Raw genomic sequence first — 12,699 nt, 5'->3', positions numbered from 1 at the left:
ATCTGCAGTCCTGACCAAAGATGCAACATCTTGCCAAGAAATAGAGCAAAGTTATCTGGTCTTTATGGGAACCAGGCTTTTGAAATTATTTGTCGGACTGCAAAGGAGAGGTGGAATAAATGCCAGCCAAGAATCTCCGCCATGACAAAATAAAAGCACAAAAATAATGCAAAAATCCCAAACAAGTCAGATCCCTTTAGACTCTGCCTTTTGACTTGCATATTGACTCTGAAAATATTTTTTAATATTACTATAAGCTAGGCACAGAGTTAAACAAGAAACAAATTATATTAGTGGGGCATTTCAAATAAGTATAATTTGCCATAAAATCATTTAATTTTTATTATGGCTGCATTTGCTGTTTTTCTGGTTGTTATTTCTAAGAGTTAGAGAAAAAAACTCACAACTCCTAAGTAATAGCAATTTTTAAGTTTACTGCAAATATTACCTGGAATAACATAATTGTGTAACTTCTCCATTACTTTCTTCATGAGCTGATTGAACTTTTTCATTCTTGAATTTGCATCACTCAAGAAGTCTAGTTTTGCTAGGCCAGCTTCCAAAAGATAAATTCCAACCTACAAAGAATTAATCAAAATGAAAGTAGTTTCAATTCAAATACAGCATTCTTTATGAGGACATAAGAAAGGAGAAAAATAGCATACTACTTTTAAAGGTTTTCATAGTATTTGTGCCACAGATAATAAATACATACCAAACAAATTTCCCCCACATTTCATTTTCAGTAAGAAATTCATTCTACAAATGTACAACGTACAATTTGAGTTGCTAGAAAGTGTTTCCCTAACTGAAATTGAACTTGGAAGAATGTGATAAGAACACCTAGTTCTACCTACCAATGCGATGATTCCCAAAACTGATGAATTAATCAGTCAAGTTTGTTAAAAACACAGATCTCACCAGAAGATTATGATATACAAGCTAGGACTCTTCTGCACTGTTAGGTTTGGGCATCCTTATTACTGAATCAAACACTAAAACATCTTTAAATATCAACCTTGATTAATGTTAATATTTTGACCCGAGTGAAGCAATGTAGTATAAAGTTTTACAGTTTAAAGACTTGATTCTGAACATTGGCATTCATATTTAGAAGCTAAATAAATTTGAGAAAAATAACCTACTTATTTTGACCCAAATGTCCTCATTTACAAAATAGAAGTCTAGCTTCCCTTTACTTCATGGTGACTATGTTGGACCTGAGTCCCTAATCGCTGAGAATGTCATATTTTTTCACTAAAGAACAGAATCCACCAGGCTTACACAGGAATGAATGACAAAGAATGTATTTCATTCTTTGCAAAATTACTGTTTGCATTCTGTCTTGGCTCACTTGAAGACGTCTTACTACGGCAGCAATAAATGTTTAAATATTTGCAAAATTCAGGATCAGGAAAAACAGAATAGATAAAGACTTGGTTTGCAGAAATGTAGATAGAACACAGATATCCATGTAAGTCATAAACTATTACATACTTGTTACCACTGAGCCACAATTTTGGCAAAATCAGTAAAGACGTTAATGCTTGGTTATACAGTTTCACTGTACAGGGAAAAATTAATTGCAATCTAATAATTCTAAATTTTCTCCTTTCCTTCTGACAATTCTGAAATTGTTGTTTCTTATTAATGCAAAAAATGTATGAGACAGTTTTCGGTTAAACAACACGAAATTAACATTTTAAAATTTCTTTTCAAGATTTAGCATAAAAGCATATTAACTTGCTTCATAGTTTACAACGTGTACTTCCTTACTTTATCTGATCTGCTTTTAAACACAATTCTATGCTGTAAGAAGAATGAATATTATTTACATTTCATAAAGAAATTGAAATTAGAGCATTTAAATGATTCACATAAAGTTACTTGGCCAGTGAATGGCAGAGACAGAAATAAATTACAAATTCATTCATTCATCTTCTGAAAATTTAGGTACTTTACTAGATTATAAACATGAAAGGCTTCATAGTCTAGCAAGGGGGAAAGATCTAAAATGTCAGTACATGACAAGCTGCCAAGGCCAAAAAAAAAACAACAACAAAAATGTATCAGAGATTCCGAGGAGAGGGCATGCAATACTACTAACAGATTTAAAAAACGATCTCCCTGAATGGATTAAATGCTAAACTACATATTAAAGAATGACCAGGAATTACCAGGGAAGGGGAAGGGAACAACTCAAGCAGAGGGAACAGTGAGAACAAAAGTAAAGACACAGAAAGACAGTGTGGAAGAAATAAATCAATTTGGAGTTTCTGGGTCAAAATAAAAAAAATAATAATAAAGAATACGGCTCAAGGGTTTGTCAGGGGAGGAACCTGTGTAACAGATTAGAAAGATTATACTTAATTCTGTAAGCAATAAAGAGTAGAATTTCATTTGCATTCATTACCATTCTAGGATTATGAATGGGCAAAATAGCAAACAGAGAAATGGTTAAATGACTGATGAACTAAGAGGAAGAGATGATGAGGACCAAAACAAGTCACTGAAAGTAGAGATGAAAGATCTTGAAAAAGTGTAGACTAAAAATGGTTAGTTGTAACATACATTTTTTATAGTTATTAAAAGCTTAAAGTAAAGTGCACTTTGAAACTTAACAATGAAGGGCTTATTGCTGGCTTTTCAGACTTCTCTCATAAGTTAATTTCAAAGTGGACTGCCAATATAGAAGAGCCATAAAAGACACCACAAAAATTGAGTACCTTGATAATGTGATTTCCTTCTGGTTTCTGATAAAGTTTTATTCTTCTCTTCTTCTGTAGCCATGCCAAATCTTCTAACATTTCACCACTGAAGGATGACTCCACTAGAACACCCTTGTCACAAATACTCACTAGTTCTTTTTTTTGTTTCTCTACATCTTCACCTTTTGAATGAACACAGATCAGGAACTGATTGCTTGACTCTGAACTCATCAATGTAAAACTCCTTTCAGAAAAATTTTCAATTAAACTCTGTTCAGGAAGAAGCTGAAGAGTTAATTCTCCTAGACATGCTTTCCAGGAATTATCGAAGCGATAGGGAGAAATCACAATATTCAACTTTTCAGACAAAGGCGAGAAAATACCAACAGTCTCTTCTTTTTCAATTGGTTTTGAGAAGCTCATCACTTCTGAACACCTCTTCTTATCTCTGTGAGCCACTTCTTCTTTTAGACTATCACTCAGAATGATGCAATGAGCAGAAGAGGTATCTGAACCTGGGCAGGGCTGCTCTTCATCATCACTTAAGGTGATAATTTCATTCCTTCTGTCCTCATGCATATTCCAATGAAGCTGCTGTTGCTTTTTCTCGTCTACCCTCACTGGAGGAGCACGTTTCCGTCGGCTGCTCATTTTCAAGTTTTTTTTCGTTGGTAACTGTGAACTCTAGAAGACAATTGAAACAACAAGAGGTATACCAAGAGATGATTTAGTATTTAAGGGTTACCCAACGAGAAACTCAGCATAAATTCATAGCCAATACACATAATATAAAATCTTCAGTGAGATAAATAAAAAGCAATAGTAATTTTTTACCAGGTCAATATAACTAAGGAATGAACATATTAATCATAATCTCATGTATCAAATAAATTCTAATGGTTTTACTAATCTTTAATGTATAAATTTAGTAAAGGCAATTTGTTGTATAAAATAAACTGTAGACATACATGTAATAAGCAATATAATAGAAACATAAATCTCTCAGTCCCAAGTAATTTAACTGCCCCTCAGAACGAAGTCTAACAATACTTAAAAGAGTAAAGCAAAATCTAACACAAATGTCCAGCATCAAATCTAAAATTAGCAGGCATGCAAAAAAAAAAAAAAAAAAAAAAAGAAAGAAAAGAAAACAGAAAAATAAGACCCATGACAAGGAGGAAAAAAATCAAAAGCCCCAGAAATGACACAGATGATATAATTAGCAGAAACAATCAATCAAACAGCTACATAAATATTCTCAATATGTTCAAGAAGGTAAAGGAAAACATGAACAAGACAAAGAGATGATAGATATACAAGTGAACCCTGTAGAATTTATGCAGATGGAAAAGCAACTTCTGAAACAAAAAACACATTGTATGAGATTACCAGCAGATTAGAAATGGCAAAAAAAAAAAAAAAGCAGAATAAGCTTAAATGGTGGAAACAACAGAAACAAAAGGAATTGTCAAAAATGAAGCTGAGATCAGCAAAGACTGAAAAAATAATAAACAGAACATCAGAAACCTACTGGACAATGTCAAGGAGTCAAACAGCATAAAACTGGAATCTTAGCAGGAAAGAAGGAAAAGGATGCAAAATACTTTTTGAAAAAATCATGCATGAAAATTTTCCAAATTCTATAAAAACCATCGACCCAGAAAAACAAGAAGCTCAATAAAACCCAATGAGGGCAAACCCAAGGACAATCACAATCTAAGGTATGCTGTAATTGAATTACTGAAAAGTGAGGGCTTCTCTTTAGATATGCCATATTTCTCTGGTTTAGACACTTCTCCTACCCTACTGTTCTAAACTCAGCAAAACATCTTTCAAAACAAATGAAGGTGAAAAAAAGACAAACAAAGGCCAAAAGCACTTATCAGCTGTATACCTATAATCTAAGAAATGTTACAAGAAGTTCTTGGGTAGAAGAAATATGACATCAGATGGAAATCTGGATCCACATAAGGAAATAAAAAGCAAAAATGAAAAATATGTGTATAAATATAATAAACTTTTTCTTGACTTTTAATTTCTCTAAAAGCTAACTGACTATATTTTTATTGTGAAAATTTTCAAGCATATACAAAAACATAGAAAATAGTATAATCAAAGATCTATACAATGTTCTATGTTTCTGAACTGGAAGACTCAATATGTTCAAATGTCAATTTCTCAGTATTGACCTATAGAAAAGTAATCCCAATCAAAATTCCAACAGGTTTCTTTTGTAGGAACTGACAACCTGATGTTAAAATTTATACAAAAATGCCTACAATACAGAAAAGTCAATATAATTTTAGAAAAGAAAAAGTTTCATCAAAATTAAATATTTTGGTTCTTCAAAAGATACTGTCATCAAAATAAGACAAGTCATAGACAGGAGAAAATATTAGCAAATCAAGTATCTGATGAAGGATATGTTTGCAGAATATACAAAGAACTGTCACAAATCAATATTAAGAGACACTTAATTTAAAAATGGTCAAAAATTTTTGAACAGACATTTCACCAAAGATGACCTATAAGTGTAAAATAAGCACATGAAAATATTTTCACCACCATCAGTCATTAAAGCAATGCAAATTCAACCCAAAATCACAATGAGATGCCCACTATATTAGAATAGTCACAAATTTAAAACACTGAGAGTATGGCTCAAGCAGAACTGAACCATTTGAACACAGTAGAGTCACTTTGGAAAAGCTTATGAGTTTCTAATAAAATGAAATATAACTTACTATACAGCCTAGTAATCCCTCTCTTAGGTATTTATCCAAGAGAAATCAAAACATAAATCCACAAAAACTTAAAACTTAAATGTTAACAACTTTACTATTAAAAGTCCCAAACTGGAAGAAAATCCAAATGTCCAGCAACTGGTGAATGGACAAACTGCAGCATAGTCACACAAATGGAATACTATTCTGTGATAAAAAAAAGAAACAAGACTTCTATAAAATGACATGAACTGTTAGAGCATTATGCTAAACTGAAGGAAGCCAGATGTGAAAGACTATATACTGTATGATTTCATTTACATGAAATTCTTGAAATGGCAAAAAAACTAATTGCAGAAAGCGATTAGTGGTTACCAGGGGCAAGGAAGTAGAAAGAGGTGACTGATGGCAAAGAAGCTGGAAGGAAGGCTTTGGGGTAACAGAAATGTTCAACATATGATTGCATAGTATATACCTGTCAAAACTCATCAAATTACATATTTTAAATTGTTGAATTTTTTAATATATAAATTATATCTTAAAGTTGATTTAAAGAGCAAAAACAAAGTAGATGCATGATTTATAAATTTTAATATTAAGTATAACTTTATTCTAATAAACCTGAAAAATCTAGATAAAATGAGTAGTTTGTTAACAAAATACAAATGAACAAAACTGGCCCTACAAACAAAACATGAATAGACTAACAACCATAAAAGAAACTAAAATAATATTATTTACTGCCTAAGATCTATCCTCCTTCCTTGATGACTGAAACTTTATTTAGGAACAAGGTAGCCCTGTGATTCGAAGGAAGGTTTCCTTGGCAGATCCAAGGAAGTAGTTTCTATCTGCTATTGGCCAAAGCAAGTCCAATAAGTTAGTTATTAGCTGCATGTGGATACTTAATTTTAAATACAGTTATGCATTGCATAGTGGGATTTTGTTTGATAAGGGACCAAATATTACAGTGGTTCCATAAGGGAGCTGAAAAATTCCTATGGACTATTGACATCACAGCCATTGTATCATAGTTCATTACTTTATTTTTTAGTAAATTTAGCCATAGCCTAACTGTAGTGTTTACAAGGTCTACAAAAGTGTACAGTAATGCCTTAGGCCTCCACACTCACTGAGAGCAACTTTCAGTGTTATAAGCAGCATTCATGATAAGTCTTCTATACCATACCTTTACTGTACCTTTTCTATATTTAGATATGTTTAAATAAACAAATACTACTGTGTGACAACTGCCTACAGAATCTAGCACAGTAATAAACTGTACGGGTTTGTAGCTTAGGAGCAGTAGGCTGTACCATAGAGTCTAGGTGTATAGCAGGCTGGCAGTACCATCTAGGTTTGTGTAAGTATACTCTAAGATGTTCACACAACAAACTTGCCTCATAACATATCCTTATCATTAAGTGATATGTGACTATACATAAAATTAAATGCTATTATAAACTCAGCTCTTTGGTCCCACTTGCCCCACTTCAAGTGCTCAACAGCCCTTTGTGACTGGTGGCTACTGTACTGGACAGTACAAATATAGAACATTCACATAATTGCAAAAAGTCTATATATCAAACAGTGCTTAAGTCCATCATGAGAATTCTATTCCCTTAGCTAGTACTTCACTTAAGAATGTGCAGGTGATGGATTAAAATCGATCCTTGGCTATGGTTACCTACTTTTAAAGTGTGTTAGCCTAGCTTATCTTGAGGAATATTATAGAAAGTTCTTAATTTCCTAAGTGTTTATGTTTGTGTTTGTCCAGTTCTCCTCAAAGCACAAGCTGGAATACTGAAAGTCGGTCACTCTGCTAGAACTTTAAAAAGTTAGGCTATACCAGCTTATCAGTTAACTACTGCCACCAACATGCTGTATAACACACTACTCTAAAGCTCAATGCCTTGATACAGCAATCATAATCATTTCTTCTCACATATCTGCACATTAGCTGAAAGAGGCTGATCTAGGCTAGGTTTCTGGAAGAGCAGTTTGGGTCTGCTTAATGTAGTTCTTATCCCCACTCCTTGAATCAGCAAAGTAACCTAGGAATGTTCTTTATGGCAATGGTTGAGGTGTATTCGTGCAAATCCAATCACACGAGTAGTTTCAAAGTGCTTAAAAACCACAAAGGTGCCACAGTGACCAAAACAAGTCAAATCCATGGACCCAATGTCAAGTAGTAGAGAATTATACTACACTTCTTTACTGGGTGAAACTGCATATGGCAAAGAACGTGGATTTGGGGGGTGGAGGCATAAAGGGGGTGGAGGAAGGGAATTAAGCCAGTTACACAATGTACCACACTAACCATAATAATATTAATTATTGTGGAATAATAATAATATTAGTTACTGTGGAATCATGAACTCTGAAAACCCAAAAACAACTGTCTAGCAGTCTCACATTTGCAAAGCAATGTGGCTTACAGATGAGAATGCAACACTTTGAAGTCTTAAATTCATTCTAATTCCAGTTTTGGCATTTGCTAACTGTGTGGCACTGGAATAGCTATCCAGTCTTCTGTGCCAGTTTTCTCATCTCTAAAATGGGCATGATAGCAGGATTGTGGTTAGAAGTAATTTAAGTACAATTGTGCGGTACCAGAAATTTGGCCTGTATTCAAATGGTAGTTGCTAAAATCATCATCCTGAGAATACTCTAAACCAGCAGTTCCCAACTTTTTTGGTATCATAAACAGGTTTCATGGAAGATAATTTTTCGATGGACTGGAGGAGAAAAGTGGGAGGTGGAGGGGGTGGTTTAGGGATGAAATCGTTTCACTTTAGATCATCAGGCAATAGATTTTAATAAGAAGCGGGCAACCTAGATCCTGTGTATATGCATTTCACAGGAGGGTTCATGCTCCTATGATAATCTACTGACTGTTGATCTGGCAGGAGGCAGAGCTCAGGTGGTAATGCTCGCTCGCCCACAGCTCACGTCCTGTAGTGCAGCCTGGTTCTAACAGGCCATGGACTGGCACCAGTCGCCCAGGGTTTGGGGACTCTTGCTCCAAACTACATTTTACAATAACCAAACTTTAATGTGGCAAAATGGGGGACCACAGATCAGTGCTTCTCAAACTTGACTGCACATTAGAATCATCAGAGAAACTTAAAAAAATCCTGATGCCTAGTCGACTAAATCAGAATGTCTTAGGGAAGGACCCAGGCACTACCCCTTTACTTTTTATAATCCCTAAAAAATTCCAGCGCGCAGCCAAATTTGAAAAACCTTGTTATGGATAACCAGCTGCCTACTTAAATCCACTTCTTTCCTTTCAAAAGTACAGAGTAGTTGAGAAATGGCTGCACAGCTTAGCATGGTCCTGTGACCAGTCCTAGCTAATGGAATGTGAGAAGTAATATGTGCCATGTTTCTTAGAATAATTTTTGTAACAGACATATTACCAAACCAGAAAACATTACTTCAACTATTTATTCTGTTTTCTGGTAAAATCCATCTAGTATCTTTTAAATTATGTACACCATTATAATTTGCACATTCCTTCAGATGTTTTATTTCAACCTGATTCTTCCAATACTAGTGCCTAAAGGTACTTATCAATGATACTGATAAATTGCAGACAAGTAAATACCAGAATTTCTAGCAATGCTCTCCCTTTGTCCAGTTCTTAACTGAGTAAACATTCATAATCAAAAAATCACCAAACAAACAAAAAGCTCCTGGTTTTGGTTGACTCTTAAGACAATCTCTATTCAGAGTTAACTTCTTGAATGAAAGAAAATAGTATTTGGTCAAAAATACTTAAGACTAAAATGCTATTTGGCTACTAGTAAGTCAAGTACTAGTGAAACTCTATACTAGAAGAAATTCCCATATTCGTCTAGCTTTCTTCATACCTTAGCAATCACAACTACTTCTTCCTCCTTAATCAGCAGTGTTTGGGTAGAACATGATTATGTGAAGTTTTATACATGGACCACACTTTTATTGTCTTGTATTTAAATGTAAAAGCCTTTTGCTTGAATTGCTTTTATGCCTGTTTCCATCCCAGTCTTTCCTGGAAAGTCTTCCATGACTAGAGAAGGTGAGTTAAGGGCCCCTCTTTCTTCCAGCCAACTGTTACAGTGCTCACTTTGAAAGATGGGCGAGAGTAGTTTCACATTCAGTGTTGTACTCCTAATGTTGTACTCCCAATGACCTTCCTAGCAGGTCAGTGCTAGGAAGTAAAGACATACTAAAAGGGTGAAACAAAGATCTCTAACTCCATGGATATATTCCTTCCTTTTGAGGACCCAATGGTACTTTACTCACATTTCTTTTTGGAGAATTGTCTCTTATCCAGATTCTAGAAGACTATAGGTAATGTGAAACTATTCTTTCGTATTTCTGAGAAAAATGAAATCTAATGAAATACTAGAATGAGGCAGGGAAACCTGACTGAACTGTATCTTTTAACAGAAAACAAGGATGGAATCCCAGAAAAATAAATGTAAAATGTTAAATTACTAAGAAAATCCAACAAATGAATAACAAACTTTAAATTCACCTTTTTCCCTCCAAAATATTATTTCCTCTTTAAAACATACATACAAATCCTGAATTACAACAAATCCATGGTAGACCTTGGTTCAGGCTATCAAGGGCAAAAGGGATTATATACTTGCCATATTTCCTGTCCAAAGGGTTGTTTTATGGAAGCAAAGCCCACTCCTTACAAAGTACTAGGAAGCTCTTAATGACCCAGGATGAACACAATCTTTTCCCTTTCTGCAGAAATTCCAGCAAGGTGAAGTACTTTCATCTACTGAATGCTAAAATACGTTAGTTACATACACTTGGAAAATGTCCTTATAAGAAGCTTTTTCACCAGCAAACTGTTTCCCCTAAATCTTACTAGCCTAAACTCTTAATAATAAAAGCTTTGTTTTAATAGTTCTACAAGTCCAGCTCCTTTCGGGTGTATAAACAGGATATATAGGAGCATCTCTCAAAAGTAAATTACTTTATTCTCAACTACCAGCTTACTGGTTAACTGGTCCTTCAAAGCTCCAGAAAGTGCAGGTTAATGAGCACAGATATAATTATTACAATACTGCTCAGGACCTCCGTCTCTAGCATGTTTCCTAATCATAAGCCAATAGTTTTTTTGGTGATAATACAGATATTATGGATCATTTCTATTCAAGAGAGTTTCATCATTCCTACTAATGCCCACTGGAATAATGTAAAATAACACTAATGACTTTAATTGCATCTTATTTTGCTCAGATAAAGCCCCAAGTTCCTTAAGTAAAAGTTGGAAGGCATCCCACATCTCTTATTTCTATCTCGTGCTAATGTCAAACTACTTGGAAAAAGGGTACATGCTTCCCGGTCGTTATTTAATAATACTGTGTTTATTATACAGTGACCATCAATCATCAAATAACACCCTACTTTCGTTCCTAAACCTAGCAAGTGCCAGTCACACTGTACAATGTGAAAGGATGATTCTGAGGTTGAACGATTCGAATGTAATTAATCTGGCTCCAAAGGTAACGGAGAACTCCGAGTCGGACTGAGAAGCCTCCGTCTCCCCTTTTACTAACACAACGCCGCGCATAAAGAGGGGAGGCGGCGTCCCAGTTCCAGCCTGGGGGACAGATCTGCTGCGCACAGTGATACCCATTCAGTTATCTTCCTAGAGACCCACAAGCGGCTCCCGGAGACCGAGCGGGGCTGTCAGCGCCGGATCCCTCCCAGCAGGCCCAGCAGACAAGCGACCGCGAGGCCGGAGAGCGCGACGACGGACCCCGGTTCCTAGAGTGTGGACGCTCGAGACACACCTCAGGCCCCGATACAGGGGGAGAAGCACAGCCTCCTTTCCCACTGCCCCACTGTATCCCGGGAGAGCCGCGGGGGTCCGGGGCTCGCTCGTCCGGGATCGAGAAGGGGTGCGGAAGACTCGCGCTGCGACTCCCTCGCAGTCCTCGAGCTTCCCGGGCTCCAGGACAACCAGAGTCCTCTCTCCCCGGTCCGGAAGGCCAGAGACGGCCTCCCTCCTGACCTCTGACCCCTGACCCTCCACCCAAGCGCCTACCCAAGCGGGTTCTTCGAGCCTCTTGAGTCCCTTTGCACCAGGCCTGCGCTCCTCTACGGACTCCGCAGATCACAGGCACGCATTCGCCACCCACCGAACAGCCGCTTGAGGTCGGCAGGAGAGCTTTCTGTGGGATCGTGTAGGGGTTCCCGGGGAGACCCAGAAACCACAGCGCCTAGCTGCCGGGCGCGCGCAGCAGCGTGGGGTCAAGGCGAATGCGCGCGTCGGAAAGCCCGCCCCCTTTTTCCTGCACTGGCTTCATGAGTCTCTTCTGCGCAAGTCCACACTGTTAAAAAACCTGCTAAGAATACAGCGGAGTCTCGCGATAGCTCTGCCACACACCATTAGAAAATACAGCAGGGAAGCCGGGCGCGGTGGCTCAAGCCTGTAATCCCAGCACTTTGGGAGGCCGAGGCGGGTGGATCACGAGGTCAAGAGATCGAGACCATCCTGGTCAACATGGTGAAACCCCGTCTCTACTAAAGGTGCAAAAAATTAGCTGGGCATGGTGGCACGTGCCTGTAATTCCAGCTACTCAGGAGGCTGAGGCAGGAGAATTGCCTGAACCCAGGAGGCGGAGGTTGCGGTGAGCCGAGATCACGCCATTGCACTCCAGCCTGGGTAACAAGAGCGAAACTCCGTCTCAAAAAAAAAAAAAAACAAAACAAAACAAAAAAAAAAAAAAAAAAAAAAACAGAAAATACAGCAGGGGCTGGATGCCCGAAGTAAGGGGCGGGGTTTCCGGCTGTGGGGCGGGGCTCCCCTGAAGCGAAGGCTGTGTGTGCTTCGTAGCTTTAGTAAAAAGGCACGGGACCGGCGTGGTGGCTCACACCTGTAATCCCAGCGCTTTGGGAGGCCAAGGCGGGCGGATAGCCTGAGGTCAGGAGTTCCAGACCAGCCTGGCCGAGAGAGTGAAACCCCGTCTCTAGTAAAAATACAAAAGTTAGCCGGGCCTGGTGGTACGCGTCTGTAGTGCCAGCTGTTCAGGAGGCTGAGGCAGAGGTTGCAGTAAGCCGAAATCACGCCACTACGCTCCAGCCTGGGCGATTAAAAAAAAAAAAAAAAAAAAAGGAAGAAAAGAATTCTGCAAAAGCATCTATTTTACTGCTAGAAAGCAGCCACTAAGTAGGTACGAATAAAGCTGCTCTCCCTTAAAAATAGACTTTAAAGGAAAATGTGAATAAATATTCTAAGATGAGAGAAACTATTA

At 37.4% G+C, this 12,699-nt stretch overlaps 1 protein-coding gene across 4 annotated transcripts in view; it reads right to left on the bottom strand.

The window, feature by feature from the left end:
- The window catches only part of SHPRH (SNF2 histone linker PHD RING helicase), an 85,815-nt gene extending 74,118 nt beyond the window's left edge, over nucleotides 1-11,697 (bottom strand). For 2 of the 4 annotated variants that reach the window (XR_012517161.1, XM_010337528.2), the window contains exons 1-3: nucleotides 11,490-11,696; nucleotides 2,727-3,392; nucleotides 449-578 (exon numbers count right to left, since the gene is read on the bottom strand). Coding sequence is in view for 3 of the 4 variants with exons in the window: in XM_010337528.2 (XP_010335830.1) it covers nucleotides 449-578; nucleotides 2,727-3,359 (763 nt within the window). In the remaining variant the exon portion in view is untranslated. Of the gene's footprint in view, nucleotides 1-448; nucleotides 579-2,726; nucleotides 3,393-11,235; nucleotides 11,447-11,489 lie in introns of those variants that run through there. The other 2 variants (XM_074397316.1, XM_074397315.1) reach the window with 2 other exon arrangements.
- Nucleotides 11,698-12,699: the final 1,002 nt, after the last annotated feature.

This window comes from Saimiri boliviensis, chromosome 4 (assembly GCF_048565385.1).
Source record: "Saimiri boliviensis isolate mSaiBol1 chromosome 4, mSaiBol1.pri, whole genome shotgun sequence".
Taxonomy (NCBI): Eukaryota; Metazoa; Chordata; class Mammalia; order Primates; family Cebidae; genus Saimiri; species Saimiri boliviensis.
The sequence above is the reverse complement of the archived record's forward strand: the minus strand, read 5'-3'. Positions and strand labels throughout refer to the sequence as shown.